The 26,411-nt window shown below is 46.3% G+C and overlaps 1 protein-coding gene across 1 annotated transcript in view; it reads left to right on the plus strand.

Moving 5' to 3' along the window:
• ABCC3 (ATP binding cassette subfamily C member 3) overlaps positions 1-26,411 on the plus strand; it is a 691,699-nt gene that overhangs the window by 275,302 nt on the left and 389,986 nt on the right. Inside the window, exon 7 of the mRNA XM_069200423.1 lies at positions 9,307-9,438. Coding sequence (XP_069056524.1) covers positions 9,307-9,438 — 132 coding nt within the window. The remainder of the gene's footprint in view (positions 1-9,306; positions 9,439-26,411) is intronic.

The raw sequence follows: 26,411 nt of genomic DNA on the forward strand, positions 1-26,411 counted from the left end.
AAGCCTGCGCCACAATGTGTCAAAATATTCTGCCAAGTTTCACCCAAAGCTAATCCAATCTGTCGTCCCCTGTATAATTCAAGAGGGAAAGTTAGCGTGTTGTGTAGCCCCTGCACTGTGTAAGTAGGAAAGCGAGATAACTGTGCATCTAGGTGTGTATCAATGCCATCCATAATTTTTGCCCAGTAAGCATTAAGTTTCAGGCAATCCCACAGCAGTTATAACAAATTCTCAGGGGAACCGCAGCCTCGCCTACAATCAACGTTGTGTGTGGGATTGACCTTATGCACGTGCACCTGTGTGAGGTGCCATTAAGTGGCAATTTTAGTGGCCGTTTTTATACTGGCCGTGTTGCAGGATATGTCACACATTGTAGTATATACGCCCTCACCCCCACTCCTGTTGCGTCAACTGGTGCCCAATTTCCAATTCCCAGCATTTTTGGCTTGCTGATTTAACCTGCGGGATGGACTGGCGTAGAAGGCCATTGAATTTCAGTTATTAGGTGTCTATCCGATGCTTTCGTCACTAGCCATTTTTCAAAAGAGGTGAGATGGTGATGCCCCCCAGGACAGACCGTTGATTGTGTCACCCCCTGTAGGATTTGGAGGTAGCGTAACCTCTCCGTTTAAGGGAGCGTGTAGTCAATGCTAAGCTGGTCAAATGACAGGAGGCCATTCTCGTCAAACCTATAACCTACGGATTGGCACCGACCCTTTGCCAATGTTGCAACGCTGCTTGGACAAGGCTGGGGGTGAAATACGCATTATTGGTGATCGGTTTCAGAGGGGAGGGAAATTAGGTCACACCTCCCTGCTCTCTCACTTGGTCCCAGACATCCAATGCAGATTTAGTAACGGGGAGAGGTAAAGGCTTCACAGTTGGGCCACCCTGTGTACAAATGGGACCTTCCACAAGTGCTCCCCATGCTTCCTTATGTTTGAAACTTAAATTCTAATTCATGAAGGGATTTAGGCAGGCTGTCCAAAATCCCAGCAGTAGGAAGGCAAGGAACAATTTAGCAAACACCTTAAAGCAAGGATTGACATTATAAAGTCTTCAACAATTTACAGGCAGACCATTATAATGGCCAAGGCAATTTGGGGAAATCTTCTAGACGCCTCATTAAAGAAAGACTTGAAGACGTTCTGGCAGCTAGTGAGCCAAGCCGCAAAAGACTGAGCCAAACATCCTGTGTCATCCATACAACTAAGGGAATGGGAAGACTACTCTAAATTGCTCTACTGTAATCCTGCCCAGTTAACTAAAAGCTGACCCCCGTCTCTTGGTGGGCACTGAACAACTCACTACATTGAGAGCCCGCTACAAGCGTCTCTCTTGAGGATACATCAGCAGCAATCTGCTCCTTTCAGCAGAGAAAGTCCCCAAGGCTGGACAAGATTCCTTCTGATGTGTTCTGCTCCAATCTCTCAATCTAGGCTCCCATGCCTGTGAAAGTCTCCTGTCCAACCTGACCTCTGCCACCCTCTGCTCCCTGGTTTCTGATCATTGTATGCTCCTTTTTTTCTCTGTTCTGCTTGTTTTATGCACTTTCTCCTTTTATTCTCATTTTCTGCATGTTTTTCTCCTCTTTTCTGCTCGCTTTTTGTACCTATTCCCCTCTTCTGCCTGTTTTCTGCACCTATTTCCTCTCTTTTCTGCTTGTTTTCTGCCCCTTTTTCCCATTCATTTTCTGCACCTTTCCCCTCTTTATAGCACCTCTTTACCCTCTTTGCTGCTCGTTTTTGCCCTGCTTGCCTTATCTGCTCCTTCTCCGCTGTTCCCAGTTTCCCTCCGCCCCCTGCTTCCAGCCTCCTGCCACCCAGTGCCCCACTTGACCCCAGAGCCTACATAATGAAGGCCACAGCATGACCCTATTGAGCAGGGCCTTGTGCCAGCACCCCCCCGATAGTCTTCTGTCCAGCCTGACCTCTGCTGCCCGACTTCTGCTTTTTGTATGCTCCTTTTTTCCTCTGTTATGCTTGTTTTTGCTCTTTTTCAATCCTTTATACTTTCTGCTCATTTTCTGCACCTCTCTCCTCTCTTTTCTGCTTATTTTCTGCACCTTTTCCCCCTCTTTTCTGCTTATCTTCTGCACCTTTCCCCCGCTTTTCTACTCATTTTCTGCCCCTTTTCCCCCTCTTTACGGCTCGTTTTTGCCCTCCTTGTCTTATCTGCTCCTTCTCCTCTCTTCTCCAATTCCCTCCTCCTGCCATTTCCTACCTTCGGCCACCCAGCGCCACGCCCTCCCCCCAAGACCTACTTAATGGAGGTCTCAGCGTGGCTGCGCACCTGGTGCACTCAGCGTGCCCACCAAAGGCAAGCCCATCTGCACCCGGCCATGCCAAGACCATGTCCATCGCCAGTACCTCACTGAGGAGCTCTGAGCCATGAATCCTGGCCGCACAACAGCAACTTCTGCACCACATCCCCTTGTGCTACGAAAGGACCATTCACCTGCCCAAACCGTCACTTCTCCTGCAGCAGTGAACCACCAGCCCACCAAGATCCCTCTGCCACACCCATCCAGAAGGCCACATTCAACCCAGAACCTCTCCGACGTATCCAGCTCAATCCCCCATCGCTCTGGAACCATGGCCCTGAAATCTGGGACACCATCATCTCCCTCTCACCAGACGTTGCCTTTGTCACCGAAACCTAGGTAAACCCCTCCTTGAACACCATCACCACCACAACAACCGTTGGCTAGAAGATCATACACTGAGAATGCACCAACAAATACGATGGGGGCATCGCCAACATTTTCAAGAACACCATTCGACGCATCACCACCAACAACCACACCTCGACCCTGATGGAACACATTAATTTCCACCTACAGACTGCCCTACCAGCCTTCTGTGACACCATCACCACAACATCTATGCACCACTAACTATTGACTCCAACCACTACATTCTACTCTGCAACTTCAATTTCCACATCAATTTCCACTTCAATTTCCCCAATTACACCAACTTCACCACCCTCCTCGAGAACTTGAGCAACATAGGCTTCACCCAAATAGTCAATGTACCCACACGCAAGGACAGACACACTCTCGACCCCTTCTTTACCCCCCAGTGACAGAGTCAGATTCAGCCATGTCGCATAACTCTCCTGGTTTGACCACAGCATCATCCACTTCACTATCGCCAACGGCCAACATACCACCAACATGAACCACAGAGCTGACAACACAACTTGAGCAGAATAACTAAATCAGAGAGGACACAGCCCTCAGCTCATCCAAACCCAAGGCCTCATCCGACCTGGACTAGGCCATCCTGAACTTCTCCTGGATCAGCAAATGCACTGACTCATTTGCCCCGCTGAATCCAGCCAGACCCAACAATACCTCTACAGACACCAACTGGTACAATCCGTAGGTCAGAGCCACCAAACACAGCTGCTTTTTCTTCCAGAAACAATGGTGATCCACCACAAATCCCTCTGATAGCACAGCTGACAAAGCATCCCTCAGCAAATACCACTGACAACGCAGGGAGGCCAAGATAGAGGCCATAATGACCCAGCATCCACCCTCAAAGAACTCAAAATAGTCAAAGAATACTCCAACCCATCAGCCACAGAGAACACCATGCACCCCTCCCAAGAACTTTGCACACCCTCTCAGACTACTTCCACAGCAAGATCACCATCATCTACAACAACCTGGACTCCCAAACCATGATCTCCAACCTCAGCTGTCTCGACCCCCCCCAGCACACCCAACAGCACAATCCCCACATGGGCACCGTTCACTACTCAAGCCACCTCAGCCATGATGTCATCTATTCACTCTGGGGCACCCTCAGACCCATGGGCCCACCACTTCTTCAACCTCTGAACCAATCAAATCAGCACGGAACTCAACAAGCATACTCAACACCTCCATCACCTCAGCAGTTTTTCCAGACAAATGGAAACATTTGGAAATCAAACTCCTCCTGAAAAAAACTCTCCATCAACCCCAATGAACTCAAGTATTACCACCCCATCTCTCTTTTCCCCTACATGACCAAAGTACTCTAGAAGGCCATCAATCTGCAGCTCACGAGCTACCTGGAAGAAAAGAACCTGCTGGACACCTCCTAAACAGGTCAACAGACTTCACAGCATCAGAATACTAAATGACGCCCTCAAATTGATTGCCTCCTTTCTGACAGAATGCATTCAGAACATCTTCAGAACATCTGACTACCCTCTTTCAACTCTGCACCCAAGAGCATATTTTTGCGGCAAGGTTTATCCCTCAGCCCCACTTTGTTCATTACCTATATGACCCCTGGCCCACATTGTTATATCCCATATACTCAACACCATCTCTTATGCAGACAACACTCAACTGATCCTCTCACTTACAGAAGACACCTCCACCACCAGAACCAACTTCCTGCAACGTCATGACCACCGTAGCCGACTGGATGAAGACCAGCAGCCTGAGGTTGACATCCAACAAGACAGAGACCTGATCTTTGGGAAAAACACCTCCATTTGGGACCATTGCTGGTGGCCAGCCAAACGCAAACCCACTCCCACGCATACAGACCACTCTCACAAACTTTACATCATCCTTAACAGTAAGCTGACCATGAAGTATCAGATCAGTACAGTCTCCTCTTCCCGCTTCCACAGCTATGGCTCCGCTCGCTAACATTGATCTCACAACCTCAACATCTTCTCATAAGCCGACGACACCCAGCTGATCCTCTCCCTCACCAAGGACTCCGCCAAAACCAACCTCCACAAAGTAATGAAGGCCATTGTTGAAGGGATGAAGAACAGCTGCCTCAAACTCAACTCCAGCAGGATGGAGGTCCTCATCTTCAGCTCCACCCCCTCTGAATGGGACGACTCCTAGTGGCCTGCCACTCTGGGATCCGCTCCGACCCCCACCAACCACGCACACAACCTAGAATTCATCCTGGACTCCTTACTATTCATGACCCAGCAACATCTCCTCCTCCTGCTTCTACACCCTCTGCATGCTCTGAAAGAGCTACAAATGGACCTCCATGGAAACCAGAAGAACATCACACAGGCTGTCGTAAGCATAAAGCTGGACTACGGCAATGCCCACTACGCAGGAACCACGGCCAAACTCCAGAAAAGGCTGCAACGCATTCAGAACGCCTCCACACACCTCATCCTGGACATCTCTCGCCACTGCCACATCACAGGCCACCTGAGAGACCTGCACTGGCTCCCCGTCAACAAGAGAATCACCTTCAAACTCCTCACCCACGCTCACAAAGCACTGCACAACACCAGACCAGAATACCTCAACAGACAGCTCTCCCTCTACACCCCGACCCAACAGCTCCACTCTGCTGACCTCACCCTCCCAACTGTCCCTCACATCCACAGAACTACAACCGGTGGCAGATCATTCTCGCACCTCGACGCCAAGATTGGAATACTCTTACGACCCACTTGTGTCAGACCAAGGACCTCTTTACCTTCCGGAGAATCCTCCAGGCTTAGCTGTTCGAGCAGTAGCAGTGCTCTCCTTTTCACCTCCCCCTCAGTGCCTTGAGACCATCACGGGTGAGTAGTGTGCTTTAGAAATTCCTTGATTGATTGATTGACACCCTCCGCATGTGCCACATAATTTTCAGATGGATCCCAGCCAACACCAGGAAAACCATCACCCAGGCGCTTTTCACCAGCTGTCTCGACTAGGGCAACTCACTCTACGTCTGCACATCCTCCCAGCTCCTAAAGAGACTCTAGACAATACAGAACACCACTGCCATACTCATCCTGGGCATTCCCAGGCACCCCACATCACCTCCCACCTCAGAAACCTCCACTGGCTCCCTGTCCAGCAGAGATGTCATTTCAAGCTCCTCAAACAAAGTCCTACATGATCAAAAACTGGACTAGGATCAACCATCATCTACACTTCCACCAAACAACCAGAAAGCTGTGCTCTTTCTCTCTGACCCTCACACACACACAGAGAATCTGGTGCAGCAACAGCAGAAGCCGCTCTTTTTTTCTACATTGCAGGCAGGGCCTGAAACGACCTCACCCTCCAAACTGCACCTTCACTGCCATACTTCAGGAAGAGACTCAAGACCTGCTTCTTCAACAGACACATCGCACCCCAGTGTTCAGATACCCCCATGGGTGACTGCAAGAACCTCTACAAATGACTGATTGATCAATTGATTGATTGGTTGAGTGAAATATATTAATTCCATTTCAAGTTCATTAGCTGCAGGTACACCTACATCATCTATTTGGAAAGGTGTAGAAAATTTGCCAATCCATTAAAAAGGGTGTTGTTGTAGACCACATAACTACTGCCCCTTTACTACACTCGACAATTTGCAAACAATCTTCTCTAAACAAAGTCTGGGGCAATATACATCTTTGATAGAAGATAACAAGCAGGATTTATATAACCAAATAGAAAACAGTGGATGTTGGAGGCAGCACATCCTATGATGCCTTCATCAATTTATTTGAGTGGCATTTGGTCTAGTTTCAAGGGCAAAACTGTGGGAGGTTTTAGCTGATATGAACCGCCCAGATAACATGTTAAACATAATCATGCACCTACATGATAAGACTTATGCCAGGGTTAAGTGGGCCAAATGGGTAACTAACAGACAAGATCAATGTAGCAAAGGAGTTTGTCAAGAGTGTTTTTTGGTCCCCACTTTTTCCCTCTTGTTTATAAATGAATGTATATATTACTTGTTAAACTGTGTTGATGACGTCTTATCTACCTGATTTGTGTTTTTTTGCAGATGACACCTTACTGCCTTCTAAAACATGCTGTGGCCTCCAGACACTCTCTGATAGGTTGCAGCTTTTCTATGACACCTATGGGCTACATTTTCATGCTCAAAAGACCAAGTTAATGGTTTACTTCACCAAACAGATATTAGGCGGCACCATTAGTCCAGTAGATATATCAACAGAATTTGATTACCTGGGAATTAGATTGTCTAACGAGTCTTGGGGACCTCAAATCCAAAAGAGCTGTTCATTATTTAACTACAGAGCATCTGCTACTGTGAAATTTGTCAGAAGAGCCCCATCACACCTGATTTCCCCTGTGATCCAGATCTATAATGCCCAGGTTATATGTGCTGCTCTGTATGGTGACAAATTGTGAGGTCACATAATTTCCTCTCTACTCGACATGGACAAAAATAACTTCATAAGGGGGTATTGCCAGCATGGGACCCCACTACTGCCACTCAGACTGGACTTTGCTCTTAAATCTGTCACAAAGTGGCAGGATTGCTGCCACTATTGTATTGGCCTTGGCTATGGTACACTGAAGCTTTAAAACCGTAAGTGAGATTTTAGATTTAAAACATTAACACAAAATTCCCTAGTTAGCACACATCAAACAGACCTTCATCAAGTTGGGGTTGGGAAACTTTTGGAATAATCCCCTTCCTATTAATAGCACCACTAAAGGTATAATTAAACTGTTATATTGGGCAAATTGTATCACACACAAGCAGCTCTAAGAATCCAAATGCAGTAGGAGTCATGCTATTTATATTTAAATTAGAGGACGCCCTGGATTACATCCACCCCACGTTCCCCTTTTCTGCAATTTCAATATGATGTTCTTCCCTTGGCCACCTATACATCTTCTTGACACTCGTCGACTGATAGTTTGAAGCTCTGTCAGGCCTGTTGCTTTGCAAATAAATCAGAGGAGCATTTTTTATTCTTCGCAGGGCTTACTCCAGATCGAGATCTAGGTGGATCACACCAAGGTGTCAATCCATGGAGTTGCCAAATTTATTTTAGTCAATAGGGTCTGTATAGGCTTACTGTTAACCACTGCCAGATAAGTTGTATCCATGTATTCATTATTGTCCGCTGACGGATTCAATGAACGGTCATTGCTAGAAGATCATTGTTGCTTTTAATATTTGTAATACTTTTAATCCCAGATTTATAACAAAGTAGCGCAGCCAAAAAAAGCACCACCTTTGAAATGCAGGGATGTGCCATATATACAGAAAAATGGTGCACCCCTGTGTTTCCCCCTGCGCCAGTGCTAAATTTAGCTGCCAACGCAGGTGTCCTTGTACCATAGTGCAAGGGTGTCTGCATTGAGGGGATAGATTGTTTATGTGCAGTAAGGTGTCCCTTCTTGCTCATAAACAATCTCCAATGGCGATTTGGTCATCTACGTGTGCTACAAAATGCAGCACACATACCAGTACCAAAGTGTAAATTTAGAATGATTGATTCGGTGCAGGAAGTGACACCTTCCAGCACATAAACAATCATTTATGGCCTTTTGCTCCTTCTATGTGTGCTGCATTTCAGCAGTACACACAGAAAGAGCAAAAAATTAGAAGCAATAAAAGTATTCCTCCTTTTTGTACCATGCTAGCGCAACCCCTGCTGTGGTATTAGTTATTGGCGCTGCCTCAGATTTACACCTTCTTGTAAATATGGGACAGCATCAAAAGCAATGGTTGTTGCTGTGGAATGCCCTTCTGATGCAGAAAACTACATTGGAGGGGCCCATATTTAAAAGGAGGCGTTAATGGTACACGTTAATGGATATGGTGCTAGGACCGTTTGAATTCTGGTACTTAATACCTTATCATTATAGAGTCTTTACTTTTGTTCATGAGAAGGTTTTATTCACCACTTTTTTTAGAACTTGGATTTGTACTTTTATGTAATATGTTTTAACTTTTGTATTTTTTGTATGTGTTGATGAATTACTAAATACGAACTGAAGATAAAGAATAAAAGACAGCAAAAATAGTTGTTTTAGCTCTGGTAAGAAGGTACACATTGCATCAAGCATCTACATCCCTCAGGATGATAATTTCGATAGTTGTTTTCTGAGGAGATAGTGATTCATGTTGCACAGTTATCTGGCATATACCTTTATAATGGGACAATAGGAATGTTTGGTATCTTGCTGTACCAACGTGTTTATATAATTTCAGAGCACAAGCGTTCAGAGTGAAATATTTGTCTGGTGACATGCATGTGTGTAATTGCATGTTCACTGGGTGTGCGCAAATACTGCCCTGCTTGTTTAGACTTGAATCAGAACCAAACACGTTTAAATATATCCCCATTAAAATGATCCATTAGCTCATGTGTGTTCTTTAAGTGAACCATGCAGCCAAGGAGTAGCAGAATCTTACGTCATATAGTGAACAGAGGTGGAGGAAAACCAAATGTTGACGTTTCAGTTGCAATTCTATCTCTTCTTACATCAAGAAAACAAAAGATGTCTGTTTATTAGATGCATTTTCTAATCTTGTAATCGGTGATCTTGTGTTTGCATTCATACAGAATGGCAATTCTCGGTTATAAGAGACCCCTCGAAGATAAAGATTTGTGGCCTCTGAATGAAGACGACAGTTCAAAGGTGGTTGTTGGAAAGTTAATCAAAGAGTGGGAAAAAGAAAAATTGAAATGGAAAGGGTAAGGGTTTTTATTGTTACGCATGCAAATGATTACACTTTAAATCTTTAAGATGCCATTAGTGACTGCTAAAGCCGGATTCTCAGCAGGTCATGGCCAGCTACTCAAAGGAGAAGTGCAATTATATACACAGCCTATTCCTACAATTACTAATGTGATAACAACATGCTTGTATCGGTCTCCCTGAGTGCCCCAATACTCGTACTGTAACTTTAAATTGTTTCTAGAAGAAACTGGAGGAAGGGGTATGACTGTGAGGAGAAATTTGAAGCCAGATCTACTATAAAGCGGTGCATTGGTCTCAATGTGCCACTATTCTTGGGCCGCCCCTGCCCCACCCAATGACACCATGGTTGTGCCTTATTTACTATACGGTGCACCATGGCACTCGTTTTTACAATAGTGTCATATTTTATGATACTATTGTCGCGCTTTGCTGGATTAGCGTAATAAATTATGGTGGTAGTGCTGCAAAGCACTAGGGAGGGCAATAAGCTACTATGAGCCTGTCACTTTAAAAATGACAGAAGAAATGTTGCACCATTTTTTGCAGCCTCCCTGCGTAGGAACACCCCCATGCATACATTATACCTGGTGCATGTATAATTTGGTACAAGGGGTTACAAAGTAGCACAATGCTAGCCTTGCACCACTTTGTAAAGATGGCAAAGGAGAATGTCCACCTTAACGCCACATTAGCGTAAAACAATGATGCTAGTGTGGCGCTGAGGCCCTTGGTGTCTATTTAGCTCAGATGACCCGAAAGTACATGTATTGAAGGCAATTACTGTCTGTTAGTGCCTGCATTCCAAATATTTTAAGTAGCGCAAACAGTTCCAGTGTTTTTCACCAAGTTCTGTTACATGTTGTAATTATAAAAATCAACAAGCATTGGCAATGCCAGTATGTCTCAGTTGGCTTTGTCAATTGTAGACTTATAGTTTCTAGCATCGTGAAACACATGCATGCGCATGCATGTTAAACGGCCCATGGATCATGCATGTGCACGTTTGGGTGCGCACAGCATCTATCTTGTAGACCATTCCACGATGGTAACCATATGCGCATGTGCATGAAAAATGCTTTGAGGTGTATGCATTGTGACATTTACGCTTTTATGACTTCAAGACGTGCCAGTGCTCAATTTCTGCTTTGCCATTCTGATAGTAAAGTAAAAAGAAAAACACTATGAAGGCGTGTGGAAAAAAATTAAATTAGTAGCCAGGTAGCAATTCAAAGCTACCAGGCCATGTATTGTAGTAGAAAAGAGAAAGACATATTATACAGGGGTGGGTGGGGGGCGCCAGGGCCTAGCCCCGTTGGTTGTCAGTTTACTATCGTTTGAGGGGGCTAGAAGCACTTAGAAAACATTAAAGACTTTCCAAAAGAATAAAAAAAACGTCTATAGCAGATGTGAAGTACAATGTGCTGTGGGCTAACCCCAATGCTGAAACATGGGTCCTTTGTACGTACTTAAATGTGTTTGAGGTCGTGTGTGTGCGTGCACACGTTAGTATGTTGTCTTACCAGACAGTTAACACTTTCTGTAGGTTAGACCTAAAGAGACACAGATAAGACGTCACTCAAATAAAAACATGAATGTGCATCTCAGCAGCTTCCTAAGGACCATATAAACTGTTTATCACTCTAGATGTAAATATTTTCTTTCCGCTTTGTATTGTCTGGGTTGAGTTTCCTTTTGAAAATTATCTTTATTTTATTTTATGTATTGTGTTGTACCTTCTCAGTATGGAGATCACAGTGTAGGAAGTGATCCTTGGCATCGCCCCCCACCCCCCCTCTTTTTGTCAAGGTGTCAGCACGGATGCTTCTTCAAACTGCCCAGAGAATATCCATCACATAGACTTAAACGCTTTGTGCATGAGAAGTGCAGAAGAGCCTGTGAATAGTGCACCATTTGTTTCCAAAGTGCTAGGAAGCCAGAAGATGCAGCAGTTTTTGCTTTAGAGATGCTTTTTATCTTGTGTCTATTTCTGACACTTTAAGGGGGACATTATTCAAAATCACGAAACCTTGGCTTCAATACATGAAAGGTGTGAAATATGTTGAGGACTATGAATTAAGGAGAGCAGCTTTTGAAGGTGGCATTTCTGATTTTGGGTGTATTTGGCTACTACGAAGTTAATGTACAAAGAGATCTGGTGAGAGCAGCAGATGCACTTACTCGTGAGGATAAGAATTAAAATTAGTGACCACTGAGTATGTATATTTCACTGTAGCATTCATGTTTAAAAAAAGAAAGAAGACAGACTTTGCATCCTAACTCATTGTACTCATTGCATCAACCTTAACGTGCACTTCAGGGGACTCTATTCAGTAAGTTAGTAACACACTGCGATCACTGAGATACCATGTCATCATAGATATAGGGTACTCAGTTGAATGTGAAAATAACGAAAAACAAACTAGAGGAACCAGATTTGGCCAACATGTTTACAGTGACCTTGTTTTAAAGTTGTTTTCAAAAGATTCATAATGGTTATTTTTGCCCCAACCCTCCCAAAACCCCCGCGTCCTTCATCAGTAGGGTCTCCCCTGCACCCCCCTATACCCGCCTGTGGTCGGGCCGACCCAAACTCACCTCTCACACCAACAACAGTCTCCGGGACGGACGAGACCGAGACGTCACTTCTGCATCCCCATGTTGCCATGGGAACGCCCTCGGCATTGCTGACGCGTTTCCCTGTTGCCAGGGAAACGCTCGAAAACATCCGGGACGCCGAGGAAGGTAAAAGGGGAACCCGCGGACAGCCAAGGGAGGGAAGAGAAGGAGAGACAGAGGACGTGCAGAGTGAGGAGACGGAGGACGTACAGAGCGAGGAGACGGAGGACGTGCAGAGTGCTGAGACGGCGGCCGTGCAGAGTGAGGAGACGGAGGGTCGGAGTATCGAATCCATTGAGGAAGGAGCCGAGGGAGGAGCCACGGACGATAAAAGACCGGAGCAGGAACACCCAGGAGCCAGCCACGACCCCGGAGGGTCGTGGCTTACCAAGGTACGGTCCATTCTGGGAACGGGAGAGTTTAAATTAAAGAAGACACTGGGGAAGGGTAACGGGGAGTTGGGGAAGGTACTAAAGGACGGGGTACACACGAAAGTACGGGGTTCTCTAGAAGCGGACGTCGCGGATATTAGCGTAGTCCTAGGTTGTATGTATTCCTATTTGGAAGGGTAACGTCAGTGGAATGTCAGTTGGAAATTACCGAGTGGAACAGCGAGGGGAGGGAAGAAGGGAATTTCCTTTTACGGACTAGGTGGTCTCACACACTATATAGTGTCATGCTTCATCATTTGACCACCTAGACCCACCCAGGTAGGACAGTGCCACCTGGGCGGACTCAACCTCACTGTTAAAGGAACAGGAGGGAGTGCGTAAATAAACTTGTTTCTGGAAAGATCGGGATCCAGCTAATCTACTGAAAAACTAAAAACACCTAAGCAGACACCTGTGAAGAGCAACAAATTTAATGGTGGTGTCTGTTTGGTGTAGTTAAAAAGGGGGGTTGGGACACCTCTGTGAGGACAAGGACTCACAGGGTCACCTAACTAATTACTAGCCAACATGTTTCTGCCCTCAAAAGTGAGCCAATGAAGGTCTCGGGGCATTCGTCAGGGCCTAGGATCCCTACGTCTCACGTTGGAGGAAAATACTCTATGGGGAAATCAAAGAGTGAGAAAATGAAAAAAGAATGATCTACATTACCCAAGGAATTACCTTGAGGCGGCCTATGGGGAGAAAAGCAATTAATTAGCACTCTGGTGGCACACAGCACTGCAAAACCAACCAACTACACACGTGTCAAGGGGATGCATTCATGCACGAAACACATATGTTCAGAAAAGGTAAAATACATGCGTGGAGTGACTGAGTGGGTATATCTACACAAGTGGACAGTCCTATCACTGCAGGGAATTATAGTTCTTACCCTTTTCTTAGAGGCAGCTAGCCTCTGGTATCCAGGAGGGGGAGTGTCCCCTTATAGTCACACACTAAGGGATAGAGATGAACATAAAGACGAAGTGAGGAGAAGAACAGAAGTAGGCAGAATAGATACAGAGGGAGCAATAGGGGGGAAAAACAAGTTCCCAGTAGGAACCCACCATTGCTGGTAGAAAAATACTGGTTAAGAGAAACCGAAGTGACTATAGACAAAAAAAGTAAGATTAAAAGCAATAAGGGCTTATCTGTGTTGCCTGTGATCCGGTATGCCACTCACTACATCAAAAGGGACGCTCGCCGTGCGCCTACTTCGTCCTCTCCTTGGACCGCTTGTGACAAGTGGCTGAGGGAGAACGGTCTATTTATGGCTGTAAGAAATTCCAGGTGCGCCCTGTTAGCGCGTAAATTGGAGTTCAATTAATGTTAATCACCGCCGCGGGCCTCCTTGCGTTACTAGCCTCGATATGATTGCCGTAATGGCGGGCGCACCGGCCAAGCCGGGGCGCCGGCATGAATGTGATCGATTGCAAAGGCGGGCCTCTTTAGGTTGATGGCGCGATGTGCTTTGCCGCACCCGCGGGCGCCCCAGCAGTGCTGGGGCACCGGCATGAATGCGGGCGAGTGCAAGGGTGGGGCCCGAGCCGGAAGATTCCGGCCCGAGCGCCACCAGCGGAAGGCTCGCGTTTACAGTGGACGCTGGGAAATGTAGTTCCCAGCGGTCCCGTAGCCCAAAGGGCTAAGAAAAAAAGGGAAAAAAAAGAAAAAGCGAGGAAAAACGAGGGAAAGGATAAAGAAAAGGAAGGAGAGGGGGGGGGGGAAGAAAAAGAGGGGGGGGAAACGAAAGAAAGGGAGGAGGGAGAAGGGATATTGTAGAAGAAATGCAACCGGGGGGGGGGGGGGGGGGGAAAGGGAAGAAAAAGATAGAGCAGATGCAGACGGAAGGGAGGACTCATAAGTTAGTCAGAGAAATCATTTATTGAGTGTGAACCAAGGGATCTCATCATTAAGACCATTGGTGTCCGTGTGTAATCTCCAGACCCAACGTTGTTCGGTCTGGAGCAATCTCTGTGTCATATTGGAGGACGATGGAGATAGTTGCTCAATGACCGTCCAGTGTAAGTCATCTGCCGAATGTTTTTCCAGAAGGAAGTGGTTAGTCAATTTAGTAGCCTCTCGTTTACAACGGATCGTACTCCTATGTTCACAGATTCTCGTGGCGACCTTTCTAGATGTCATTCCCACGTATTTAAGGTTACAGGGGCATCTAATCAAATATATCACGTTTTTGCTGTTACAGTTGGTTAGGGATCTTTGAGCCCATGGAGTCTTAAGGTCTAGGTCTATTGTGGTTGACTTTTTGGTGAAACAGCAGACACTGCAGTTGCCACATGGGTAGTGTCCTCTTGGTGGTGGGAGGCCCCATAGTGTGGTTAGTGTCGTCAGGGAATTGTTTTTTTCTTCTTTGGGTCTTGTGTGGACAACCATGTCCCGTATGTTTGTGGCTCTTTTAAACGCATGTAGTGGCTGCTGAAAGGGTAAACCACCAGATATAAGGATTTTCCACTCATCATTGATGATTTTCTGAATCTTATTGGATAGTGGATTGAAGGTAGTCACACACACAATTTGTTCAGTGTCAGACGTCCTAGTGCGTGGTTGTAGTAGTTGGTCCCTATTATTATTCTCCGCTCTTTTGTATGCTCTCTTCACCAGATGTGTGGGATAATCCTTGGTTTGCAGCTTACTAACCAATTTCTCAGCGTGTTTGCGGTAGTTTGTGAGGGTGGAACAATTCCGTCGTAGACGTAAGAATTGACCAACCGGGAGATTCTCCCTCAGGGACCTTGGGTGGAAGCTTTTGAATTGGAGCAGGTTATTCCGATCTGTGGGTTTATAATAGACCTCTGTGGCTAGAGCCCCATTGCTTTCATAGATTGATAAGTCAAGAAATGCTAGTTGGTTGTCACCTATGGTCATGGTGAAGTTCAGGAAAGGGTTAGCTGTATTTAACCAATTTACAAAATTCATCGCCTCATCTCTAGTTCCTGTCCAGACCAATAGAATGTCATCTATATATCGTTTCCAGAGTTTAATCTGCTGGGAAAACGGGTTGTCATCGTGGTTGACTACCTGTCTCTCAAAGTGATCAACATAGAGACATGCTAGGCTAGGTGCGAAAGTGCTACCCATAGATGTACCCTGTATTTGCAGGAAAAAGTTATCCTCAAACTTGAAGTAGTTCCTTGTGAGAGCCAAATGTGCCAAGTCAAGTATGAAGTCAGGCGGTGTACGTGACTCTCCTCTATTGGCTTCCAAAAGGTCGCTAATGACCTGCAGAGTGGCCTCCTGGGGAATGTTGGTGTATAGGGATTCTACATCCAGGGTGATCAACAGTTCTCTAGTTGTGTCAAAAGCCACAGAGTCTAATAAGACCAACACATCCGTTGTGTCTTTTAGGTAAGTAGGAATTCTTCTGACCAATGGCTGAAGGAAGAAATCCACAAATTGAGACAGGGGTTCTAGAACCGATCCGATCCCGGATACAATAGGTCTCCCTGGTGGGGGAATTTTCCCTTTATGCATTTTAGGGAGAATATAAAAGTAGGGAATCCTAGGGTTAGCCTGTATCAGGAAGTCTGCCTCATGTCGAGTAATCCAGTCGTTCTCTAAGCCCTTCATCACGAAAAAGGAAATTTCATCTTGAATATCAGGTGTGGGGTCTCGAGATAAGCGTTTATAATGGTGGGTGTTACCCAACAGACGTTCGCACTCATCTCTATACATTTTAAGTGGAGAAATTACCGTTGCTCCCCCTTTGTCTGCTGGTTTAATGATTATCATGGGGTCAGATGTCAGGCCTTTCAGAGCTGAAAGCTCGGCCGTACTCATATTCTGGTATGTTTTTTTGGTGGTCCCAGTAAGTGCGTTGACTTTTAGGGATACTGATTTCTCAAAAGCCAGGACCTCAGGGGGCATCTGTCCCGTGGTTGGGCAGAAGGTGGACTTTGGGCGTAGGCCAGTGTTTTTGTCTGAAGCCTCGTAATGTTTCTCCAAGAAGAACGTTTTCAAGCGTATCTTTCGAAACAAACCCGCTAGTTCTGTTCGGGTTTTAAATAAGTCAATTTTGGGCGTGGGCACAAAGTTTAAGCCCTTGTTTAGTGCCTTAGTTTCAATTTCACTCAGAACCCGGTTACTCAGATTGATAATGTTATCCGTTTGATTATCCGTCAGGCTCGTTACAGTGTTTTGCTTGTCCCTGGGAGGGGTTCCCTTTGTGCAGTATTCTCTGGGGTGTCCTCTCTTGGCCTCCAATGTACCTCTTTCCTTTTTCCTTTTCCCCTCCCGTTGCCTCTGTCTAAAAAAGGCTGCGGTGGCTCAGGAAAAGACCATTGTGCAGGGTGTTGGAAAAAGGGCGCCTGGTATTGAGGTGGGAGTCCATATTGGGAAGGCCAACCCCATTGTTGATTATGGTATGGAGGGCAGGGGGGTAACATAGGTGGGTGATTCCACCTTCCCCGGCGTTGCCCACGTCGTCCACGACGTTGCCGCAAATTATCTGATGATGAACTATCATTATCTGAACTGGTGTTACCACCAGATGAGGTGTCGGATATGTTGTTAGTTTTCGCTACATAATCCGATTTGGTATAAGGGTATATCTTCTCGTGGGAGAACCGATCGAGATCTTTTTGGAATTTAGAAATCTTTCGCTGAGTGAGATATTCCTTATGCTCGTTCATATTTTTGTTAACCTCCTCTAGTTTCTTTTTAAAGGAGAGAATGCTCATCCCTGATTTAAGGTTATTCTCACTCGTTTTTATCTGAATTAGGAGTGCCTCGGATAACCTTGTCGCTGTTTTTATAATCAGGATGAGCCAATCTCTAGTACACTTCCATGCTATCAGAGCCCAATCCTTTCTAAATTCTAGATCTTCGAGGAATATACGTGGGGCATTGGTGACCAACAGTCCGTTTGGTGCTGTATTGCTCCGGAGGTATTCAGTCAGAACGGCCCCGTGGAGAATAGTTTTGACATGAGATCGTTTTAGTTCTACTAGTGTATCCCAGTCGCCCAACTGGGACAAACTCTTGGAGAGGGTGGTATCACCAAGAAGTGAGGGGGCCGACAGAATGGCTGTCAGATCCTCATCACTGAAGGAGAGTCCTTCCGCCATACTGGGGAAGAAAGAGCACCGATATGAGGCAGTAGGGGGAGAGGGGAAAAGAAAGGGAAGAGGACAAACAACCTTAGTGTTGGTGTGTGGTCCTGGACAAAGGAGCAATAGTTACTCACTAGAGGGGGGGGGACTCTCGCAGCTAGCAGCTGCTCAACTATCATTACACATGGAGAGAGGAAGAGGGAGGAGGGGGGATAACTATGGAGGAACACTCCGTACTTAGCTCCCTATAATTCAAAGTACACACGAAAGTACGGGGTTCTCTAGAAGCGGACGTCGCGGATATTAGCGTAGTCCTAGGTTGTATGTATTCCTATTTGGAAGGGTAACGTCAGTGGAATGTCAGTTGGAAATTACCGAGTGGAACAGCGAGGGGAGGGAAGAAGGGAATTTCCTTTTACGGACGAGGTGGTCTCACACACTATATAGTGTCATGCTTCATCATTTGACCACCTAGACCCACCCAGGTAGGACAGTGCCACCTGGGCGGACTCAACCTCACTGTTAAAGGAACAGGAGGGAGTGCGTAAATAAACTTGTTTCTGGAAAGATCGGGATCCAGCTAATCTACTGAAAAACTAAAAACACCTAAGCAGACACCTGTGAAGAGCAACAAATTTAATGGTGGTGTCTGTTTGGTGTAGTTAAAAAGGGGGGTTGGGACACCTCTGTGAGGACAAGGACTCACAGGGTCACCTAACTAATTACTAGCCAACATGTTTCTGCCCTCAAAAGTGAGCCAATGAAGGTCTCGGGGCATTCGTCAGGGCCTAGGATCCCTACGTCTCACGTTGGAGGAAAATACTCTATGGGGAAATCAAAGAGTGAGAAAATGAAAAAAGAATGATCTACATTACCCAAGGAATTACCTTGAGGCGGCCTATGGGGAGAAAAGCAATTAATTAGCACTCTGGTGGCACACAGCACTGCAAAACCAACCAACTACACACGTGTCAAGGGGATGCATTCATGCACGAAACACATATGTTCAGAAAAGGTAAAATACATGCGTGGAGTGACTGAGTGGGTATATCTACACAAGTGGACAGTCCTATCACTGCAGGGAATTATAGTTCTTACCCTTTTCTTAGAGGCAGCTAGCCTCTGGTATCCAGGAGGGGGAGTGTCCCCTTATAGTCACACACTAAGGGATAGAGATGAACATAAAGACGAAGTGAGGAGAAGAACAGAAGTAGGCAGAATAGATACAGAGGGAGCAATAGGGGGGAAAAACAAGTTCCCAGTAGGAACCCACCATTGCTGGTAGAAAAATACTGGTTAAGAGAAACCGAAGTGACTATAGACAAAAAAAGTAAGATTAAAAGCAATAAGGGCTTATCTGTGTTGCCTGTGATCCGGTATGCCACTCACTACATCAAAAGGGACGCTCGCCGTGCGCCTACTTCGTCCTCTCCTTGGACCGCTTGTGACAAGTGGCTGAGGGAGAACGGTCTATTTATGGCTGTAAGAAATTCCAGGTGCGCCCTGTTAGCGCGTAAATTGGAGTTCAATTAATGTTAATCACCGCCGCGGGCCTCCTTGCGTTACTAGCCTCGATATGATTGCCGTAATGGCGGGCGCACCGGCCAAGCCGGGGCGCCGGCATGAATGTGATCGATTGCAAAGGCGGGCCTCTTTAGGTTGATGGCGCGATGTGCTTTGCCGCACCCGCGGGCGCCCCAGCAGTGCTGGGGCACCGGCATGAATGCGGGCGAGTGCAAGGGTGGGGCCCGAGCCGGAAGATTCCGGCCCGAGCGCCACCAGCGGAAGGCTCGCGTTTACAGTGGACGCTGGGAAATGTAGTTCCCAGCGGTCCCGTAGCCCAAAGGGCTAAGAAAAAAAGGGAAAAAAAAGAAAAAGCGAGGAAAAACGAGGGAAAGGATAAAGAAAAGGAAGGAGAGGGGGGGGGGGAAGAAAAAGAGGGGGGGGAAACGAAAGAAAGGGAGGAGGGAGAAGGGATATTGTAGAAGAAATGCAACCGGGGGGGGGGGGGGGGGAAAAAAAGATAGAGCAGATGCAGACGGAAGGGAGGACTCATAAGTTAGTCAGAGAAATCATTTATTGAGTGTGAACCAAGGGATCTCATCATTAAGACCATTGGTGTCCGTGTGTAATCTCCAGACCCAACGTTGTTCGGTCTGGAGCAATCTCTGTGTCATATTGGAGGACGATGGAGATAGTTGCTCAATGACCGTCCAGTGTAAGTCATCTGCCGAATGTTTTTCCAGAAGGAAGTGGTTAGTCAATTTAGTAGCCTCTCGTTTACAACGGATCGTACTCCTATGTTCACAGATTCTCGTGGCGACCTTTCTAGATGTCATTCCCACGTATTTAAGGTTACAGGGGCATCTAATCAAATATATCACGTTTTTGCTGTTACAGTTGGTTAGGGATCTTTGAGCCCATGGAGTCTTAAGGTCTAGGTCTATTGTGGTTGACTTTTTGGTGAAACAGCAGACACTGCAGTTGCCACATGGGTAGTGTCCTCTTGGTGGTGGGAGGCCCCATAGTGTGGTTAGTGTCGTCAGGGAATTGTTTTTTTCTTCTTTGGGTCTTGTGTGGACAACCATGTCCCGTATGTTTGTGGCTCTTTTAAACGCATGTAGTGGCTGCTGAAAGGGTAAACCACCAGATATAAGGATTTTCCACTCATCATTGATGATTTTCTGAATCTTATTGGATAGTGCATTGAAGGTAGTCACACACACAATTTGTTCAGTGTCAGACGTCCTAGTGCGTGGTTGTAGTAGTTGGTCCCTATTATTATTCCCCGCTCTTTTGTATGCTCTCTTCACCAGATGTGTGGGATAATCCTTGGTTTGCAGCTTACTAACCAATTTCTCAGCGTGTTTGCGGTAGTTTGTGAGGGTGGAACAATTCCGTCGTAGACGTAAGAATTGACCAACCGGGAGATTCTCCCTCAGGGACCTTGGGTGGAAGCTTTTGAATTGGAGCAGGTTATTCCGATCTGTGGGTTTATAATAGACCTCTGTGGCTAGAGCCCCATTGCTTTCATAGATTGATAAGTCAAGAAATGCTAGTTGGTTGTCACCTATGGTCATGGTGAAGTTCAGGAAAGGGTTAGCTGTATTTAACCAATTTACAAAATTCATCGCCTCATCTCTAGTTCCTGTCCAGACCAATAGAATGTCATCTATATATCGTTTCCAGAGTTTAATCTGCTGGGAAAACGGGTTGTCATCGTGGTTGACTACCTGTCTCTCAAAGTGATCAACATAGAGACATGCTAGGCTAGGTGCCTATTATGTAGCGAAAACTAACAACATATCCGACACCTCATCTGGTGGTAACACCAGTTCAGATAATGATAGTTCATCATCAGATAATTTGCGGCAACGTCGTGGACGACGTGGGCAACGCCGGGGAAGGTGGAATCACCCACCTATGTTACCCCCCTGCCCTCCATACCATAATCAACAATGGGGTTGGCCTTCCCAATATGGACTCCCACCTCAATACCAGGCGCCCTTTTTCCAACACCCTGCACAATGGTCTTTTCCTGAGCCACCGCAGCCTTTTTTAGACAGAGGCAACGGGAGGGGAAAAGGAAAAAGGAAAGAGGTACATTGGAGGCCAAGAGAGGACACCCCAGAGAATACTGCACAAAGGGAACCCCTCCCAGGGACAAGCAAAACACTGTAACGAGCCTGACGGATAATCAAACGGATAACATTATCAATCTGAGTAACCGGGTTCTGAGTGAAATTGAAACTAAGGCACTAAACAAGGGCTTAAACTTTGTGCCCACGCCCAAAATTGACTTATTTAAAACCCGAACAGAACTAGCGGGTTTGTTTCGAAAGATACGCTTGAAAACGTTCTTCTTGGAGAAACATTACGAGGCTTCAGACAAAAACACTGGCCTACGCCCAAAGTCCACCTTCTGCCCAACCACGGGACAGATGCCCCCCGAGGTCCTGGCTTTTGAGAAATCAGTATCCCTAAAAGTCAACGCACTTACTGGGACCACCAAAAAAACATACCAGAATATGAGTACGGCCGAGCTTTCAGCTCTGAAAGGCCTGACATCTGACCCCATGATAATCATTAAACCAGCAGACAAAGGGGGAGCAACGGTAATTTCTCCACTTAAAATGTATAGAGATGAGTGCGAACGTCTGTTGGGTAACACCCACCATTATAAACGCTTATCTCGAGACCCCACACCTGATATTCAAGATGAAATTTCCTTTTTCGTGATGAAGGGCTTAGAGAACGACTGGATTACTCGACATGAGGCAGACTTCCTGATACAGGCTAACCCTAGGATTCCCTACTTTTATATTCTCCCTAAAATGCATAAAGGGAAAATTCCCCCACCAGGGAGACCTATTGTATCCGGGATCGGATCGGTTCTAGAACCCCTGTCTCAATTTGTGGATTTCTTCCTTCAGCCATTGGTCAGAAGAATTCCTACTTACCTAAAAGACACAACGGATGTGTTGGTCTTATTAGACTCTGTGGCTTTTGACACAACTAGAGAACTGTTGATCACCCTGGATGTAGAATCCCTATACACCAACATTCCCCAGGAGGCCACTCTGCAGGTCATTAGCGACCTTTTGGAAGCCAATAGAGGAGAGTCACGTACACCGCCTGACTTCATACTTGACTTGGCACATTTGGCTCTCACAAGGAACTACTTCAAGTTTGAGGATAACTTTTTCCTGCAAATACAGGGTACATCTATGGGTAGCACTTTCGCACCTAGCCTAGCATGTCTCTATGTTGATCACTTTGAGAGACAGGTAGTCAACCACGATGACAACCCGTTTTCCCAGCAGATTAAACTCTGGAAACGATATATAGATGACATTCTATTGGTCTGGACAGGAACTAGAGATGAGGCGATGAATTTTGTAAATTGGTTAAATACAGCTAACCCTTTCCTGAACTTCACCATGACCATAGGTGACAACCAACTAGCATTTCTTGACTTATCAATCTATGAAAGCAATGGGGCTCTAGCCACAGAGGTCTATTATAAACCCACAGATCGGAATAACCTGCTCCAATTCAAAAGCTTCCACCCAAGGTCCCTGAGGGAGAATCTCCCGGTTGGTCAATTCTTACGTCTACGACGGAATTGTTCCACCCTCACAAACTACCGCAAACACGCTGAGAAATTGGTTAGTAAGCTGCAAACCAAGGATTATCCCACACATCTGGTGAAGAGAGCATACAAAAAAGCGGGGAATAATAATAGGGACCAACTACTACAACCACGCACTAGGACGTCTGACACTGAACAAATTGTGTGTGTGACTACCTTCAATCCACTATCCAATAAGATTCAGAAAATCATCAATGATGAGTGGAAAATCCTTATATCTGGTGGTTTACCCTTTCAGCAGCCACTACATGCGTTTAAAAGAGCCACAAACATACGGGACATGGTTGTCCACACAAGACCCAAAGAAGAAAAAAACAATTCCCTGACGACACTAACCACACTATGGGGCCTCCCACCACCAAGAGGACACTACCCATGTGGCAACTGCAGTGTCTGCTGTTTCACCAAAAAGTCAACCACAATAGACCTAGACCTTAAGACTCCATGGGCTCAAAGATCCCTAACCAACTGTAACAGCAAAAACGTGATATATTTGATTAGATGCCCCTGTAACCTTAAATACGTGGGAATGACATCTAGAAAGGTCGCCACGAGAATCTGTGAACATAGGAGTACGATCCGTTGTAAACGAGAGGCTACTAAATTGACTAACCACTTCCTTCTGGAAAAACATTCGGCAGATGACTTACACTGGACGGTCATTGAGCAACTATCTCCATCGTCCTCCAATATGACACAGAGATTGCTCCAGACCGAACAACGTTGGGTCTGGAGATTACACACGGACACCAATGGTCTTAATGATGAGATCCCTTGGTTCACACTCAATAAATGATTTCTCTGACTAACTTATGAGTCCTCCCTTCCGTCTGCATCTGCTCTATCTTTTTCTTCCCCTTTACCCCCCCCCCCCCCCCCGGTTGCATTTCTTCTACAATATCCCTTCTCCCTCCTCCCTTTCTTTCGTTTCCCCCCCCTCTTTTTCTTCCCCCCCCCCCTCTCCTTCCTTTTCTTTATCCTTTCCCTCGTTTTTCCTCGCTTTTTCTTTTTTTTCCCTTTTTTTCTTAGCCCCTTGGGCTACGGGACCGCTGGGAACTACATTTCCCAGCGTCCACTGTAAACGCGAGCCTTCCGCTGGTGGCGCTCGGGCCGGAATCTTCCGGCTCGGGCCCCACCCTTGCACTCGCCCGCATTCATGCCGGTGCCCCAGCACTGCTGGGGCGCCCGCGGGTGCGGCAAAGCACATCGCGCCATCAACCTAAAGAGGCCCGCCTTTGCAATCGATCACATTCATGCCGGCGCCCCGGCTTGGCCGGTGCGCCCGCCATTACGGCAATCATATCGAGGCTAGTAACGCAAGGAGGCCCGCGGCGGTGATTAACATTAATTGAACTCCAATTTACGCGCTAACAGGGCGCACCTGGAATTTCTTACAGCCATAAATAGACCGTTCTCCCTCAGCCACTTGTCACAAGCGGTCCAAGGAGAGGACGAAGTAGGCGCACGGCGAGCGTCCCTTTTGATGTAGTGAGTGGCATACCGGATCACAGGCAACACAGATAAGCCCTTATTGCTTTTAATCTTACTTTTTTTGTCTATAGTCACTTCGGTTTCTCTTAACCAGTATTTTTCTACCAGCAATGGTGGGTTCCTACTGGGAACTTGTTTTTCCCCCCTATTGCTCCCTCTGTATCTATTCTGCCTACTTCTGTTCTTCTCCTCACTTCGTCTTTATGTTCATCTCTATCCCTTAGTGTGTGACTATAAGGGGACACTCCCCCTCCTGGATACCAGAGGCTAGCTGCCTCTAAGAAAAGGGTAAGAACTATAATTCCCTGCAGTGATAGGACTGTCCACTTGTGTAGATATACCCACTCAGTCACTCCACGCATGTATTTTACCTTTTCTGAACATATGTGTTTCGTGCATGAATGCATCCCCTTGACACGTGTGTAGTTGGTTGGTTTTGCAGTGCTGTGTGCCACCAGAGTGCTAATTAATTGCTTTTCTCCCCATAGGCCGCCTCAAGGTAATTCCTTGGGTAATGTAGATCATTCTTTTTTCATTTTCTCACTCTTTGATTTCCCCATAGAGTATTTTCCTCCAACGTGAGACGTAGGGATCCTAGGCCCTGACGAATGCCCCGAGACCTTCATTGGCTCACTTTTGAGGGCAGAAACATGTTGGCTAGTAATTAGTTAGGTGACCCTGTGAGTCCTTGTCCTCACAGAGGTGTCCCAACCCCCCTTTTTAACTACACCAAACAGACACCACCATTAAATTTGTTGCTCTTCACAGGTGTCTGCTTAGGTGTTTTTAGTTTTTCAGTAGATTAGCTGGATCCCGATCTTTCCAGAAACAAGTTTATTTACGCACTCCCTCCTGTTCCTTTAACAGTGAGGTTGAGTCCGCCCAGGTGGCACTGTCCTACCTGGGTGGGTCTAGGTGGTCAAATGATGAAGCATGACACTATATAGTGTGTGAGACCACCTAGTCCGTAAAAGGAAATTCCCTTCTTCCCTCCCCTCGCTGTTCCACTCGGTAATTTCCAACTGACATTCCACTGACGTTACCCTTCCAAATAGGAATACATACAACCTAGGACTACGCTAATATCCGCGACGTCCGCTTCTAGAGAACCCCGTACTTTCGTGTGTACTTTGAATTATAGGGAGCTAAGTACGGAGTGTTCCTCCATAGTTATCCCCCCTCCTCCCTCTTCCTCTCTCCATGTGTAATGATAGTTGAGCAGCTGCTAGCTGCGAGAGTCCCCCCCCCTCTAGTGAGTAACTATTGCTCCTTTGTCCAGGACCACACACCAACACTAAGGTTGTTTGTCCTCTTCCCTTTCTTTTCCCCTCTCCCCCTACTGCCTCATATCGGTGCTCTTTCTTCCCCAGTATGGCGGAAGGACTCTCCTTCAGTGATGAGGATCTGACAGCCATTCTGTCGGCCCCCTCACTTCTTGGTGATACCACCCTCTCCAAGAGTTTGTCCCAGTTGGGCGACTGGGATACACTAGTAGAACTAAAACGATCTCATGTCAAAACTATTCTCCACGGGGCCGTTCTGACTGAATACCTCCGGAGCAATACAGCACCAAACGGACTGTTGGTCACCAATGCCCCACGTATATTCCTCGAAGATCTAGAATTTAGAAAGGATTGGGCTCTGATAGCATGGAAGTGTACTAGAGATTGGCTCATCCTGATTATAAAAACAGCGACAAGGTTATCCGAGGCACTCCTAATTCAGATAAAAACGAGTGAGAATAACCTTAAATCAGGGATGAGCATTCTCTCCTTTAAAAAGAAACTAGAGGAGGTTAACAAAAATATGAACGAGCATAAGGAATATCTCACTCAGCGAAAGATTTCTAAATTCCAAAAAGATCTCGATCGGTTCTCCCACGAGAAGATATACCCTTATACCAAATCGGATTATGTAGCGAAAACTAACAACATATCCGACACCTCATCTGGTGGTAACACCAGTTCAGATAATGATAGTTCATCATCAGATAATTTGCGGCAACGTCGTGGACGACGTGGGCAACGCCGGGGAAGGTGGAATCACCCACCTATGTTACCCCCCTGCCCTCCATACCATAATCAACAATGGGGTTGGCCTTCCCAATATGGACTCCCACCTCAATACCAGGCGCCCTTTTTCCAACACCCTGCACAATGGTCTTTTCCTGAGCCACCGCAGCCTTTTTTAGACAGAGGCAACGGGAGGGG

The sequence above is a fragment of the Pleurodeles waltl genome, chromosome 7 (assembly GCF_031143425.1).
Source record: "Pleurodeles waltl isolate 20211129_DDA chromosome 7, aPleWal1.hap1.20221129, whole genome shotgun sequence".
In the NCBI taxonomy this organism is placed as follows: Eukaryota; Metazoa; Chordata; class Amphibia; order Caudata; family Salamandridae; genus Pleurodeles; species Pleurodeles waltl.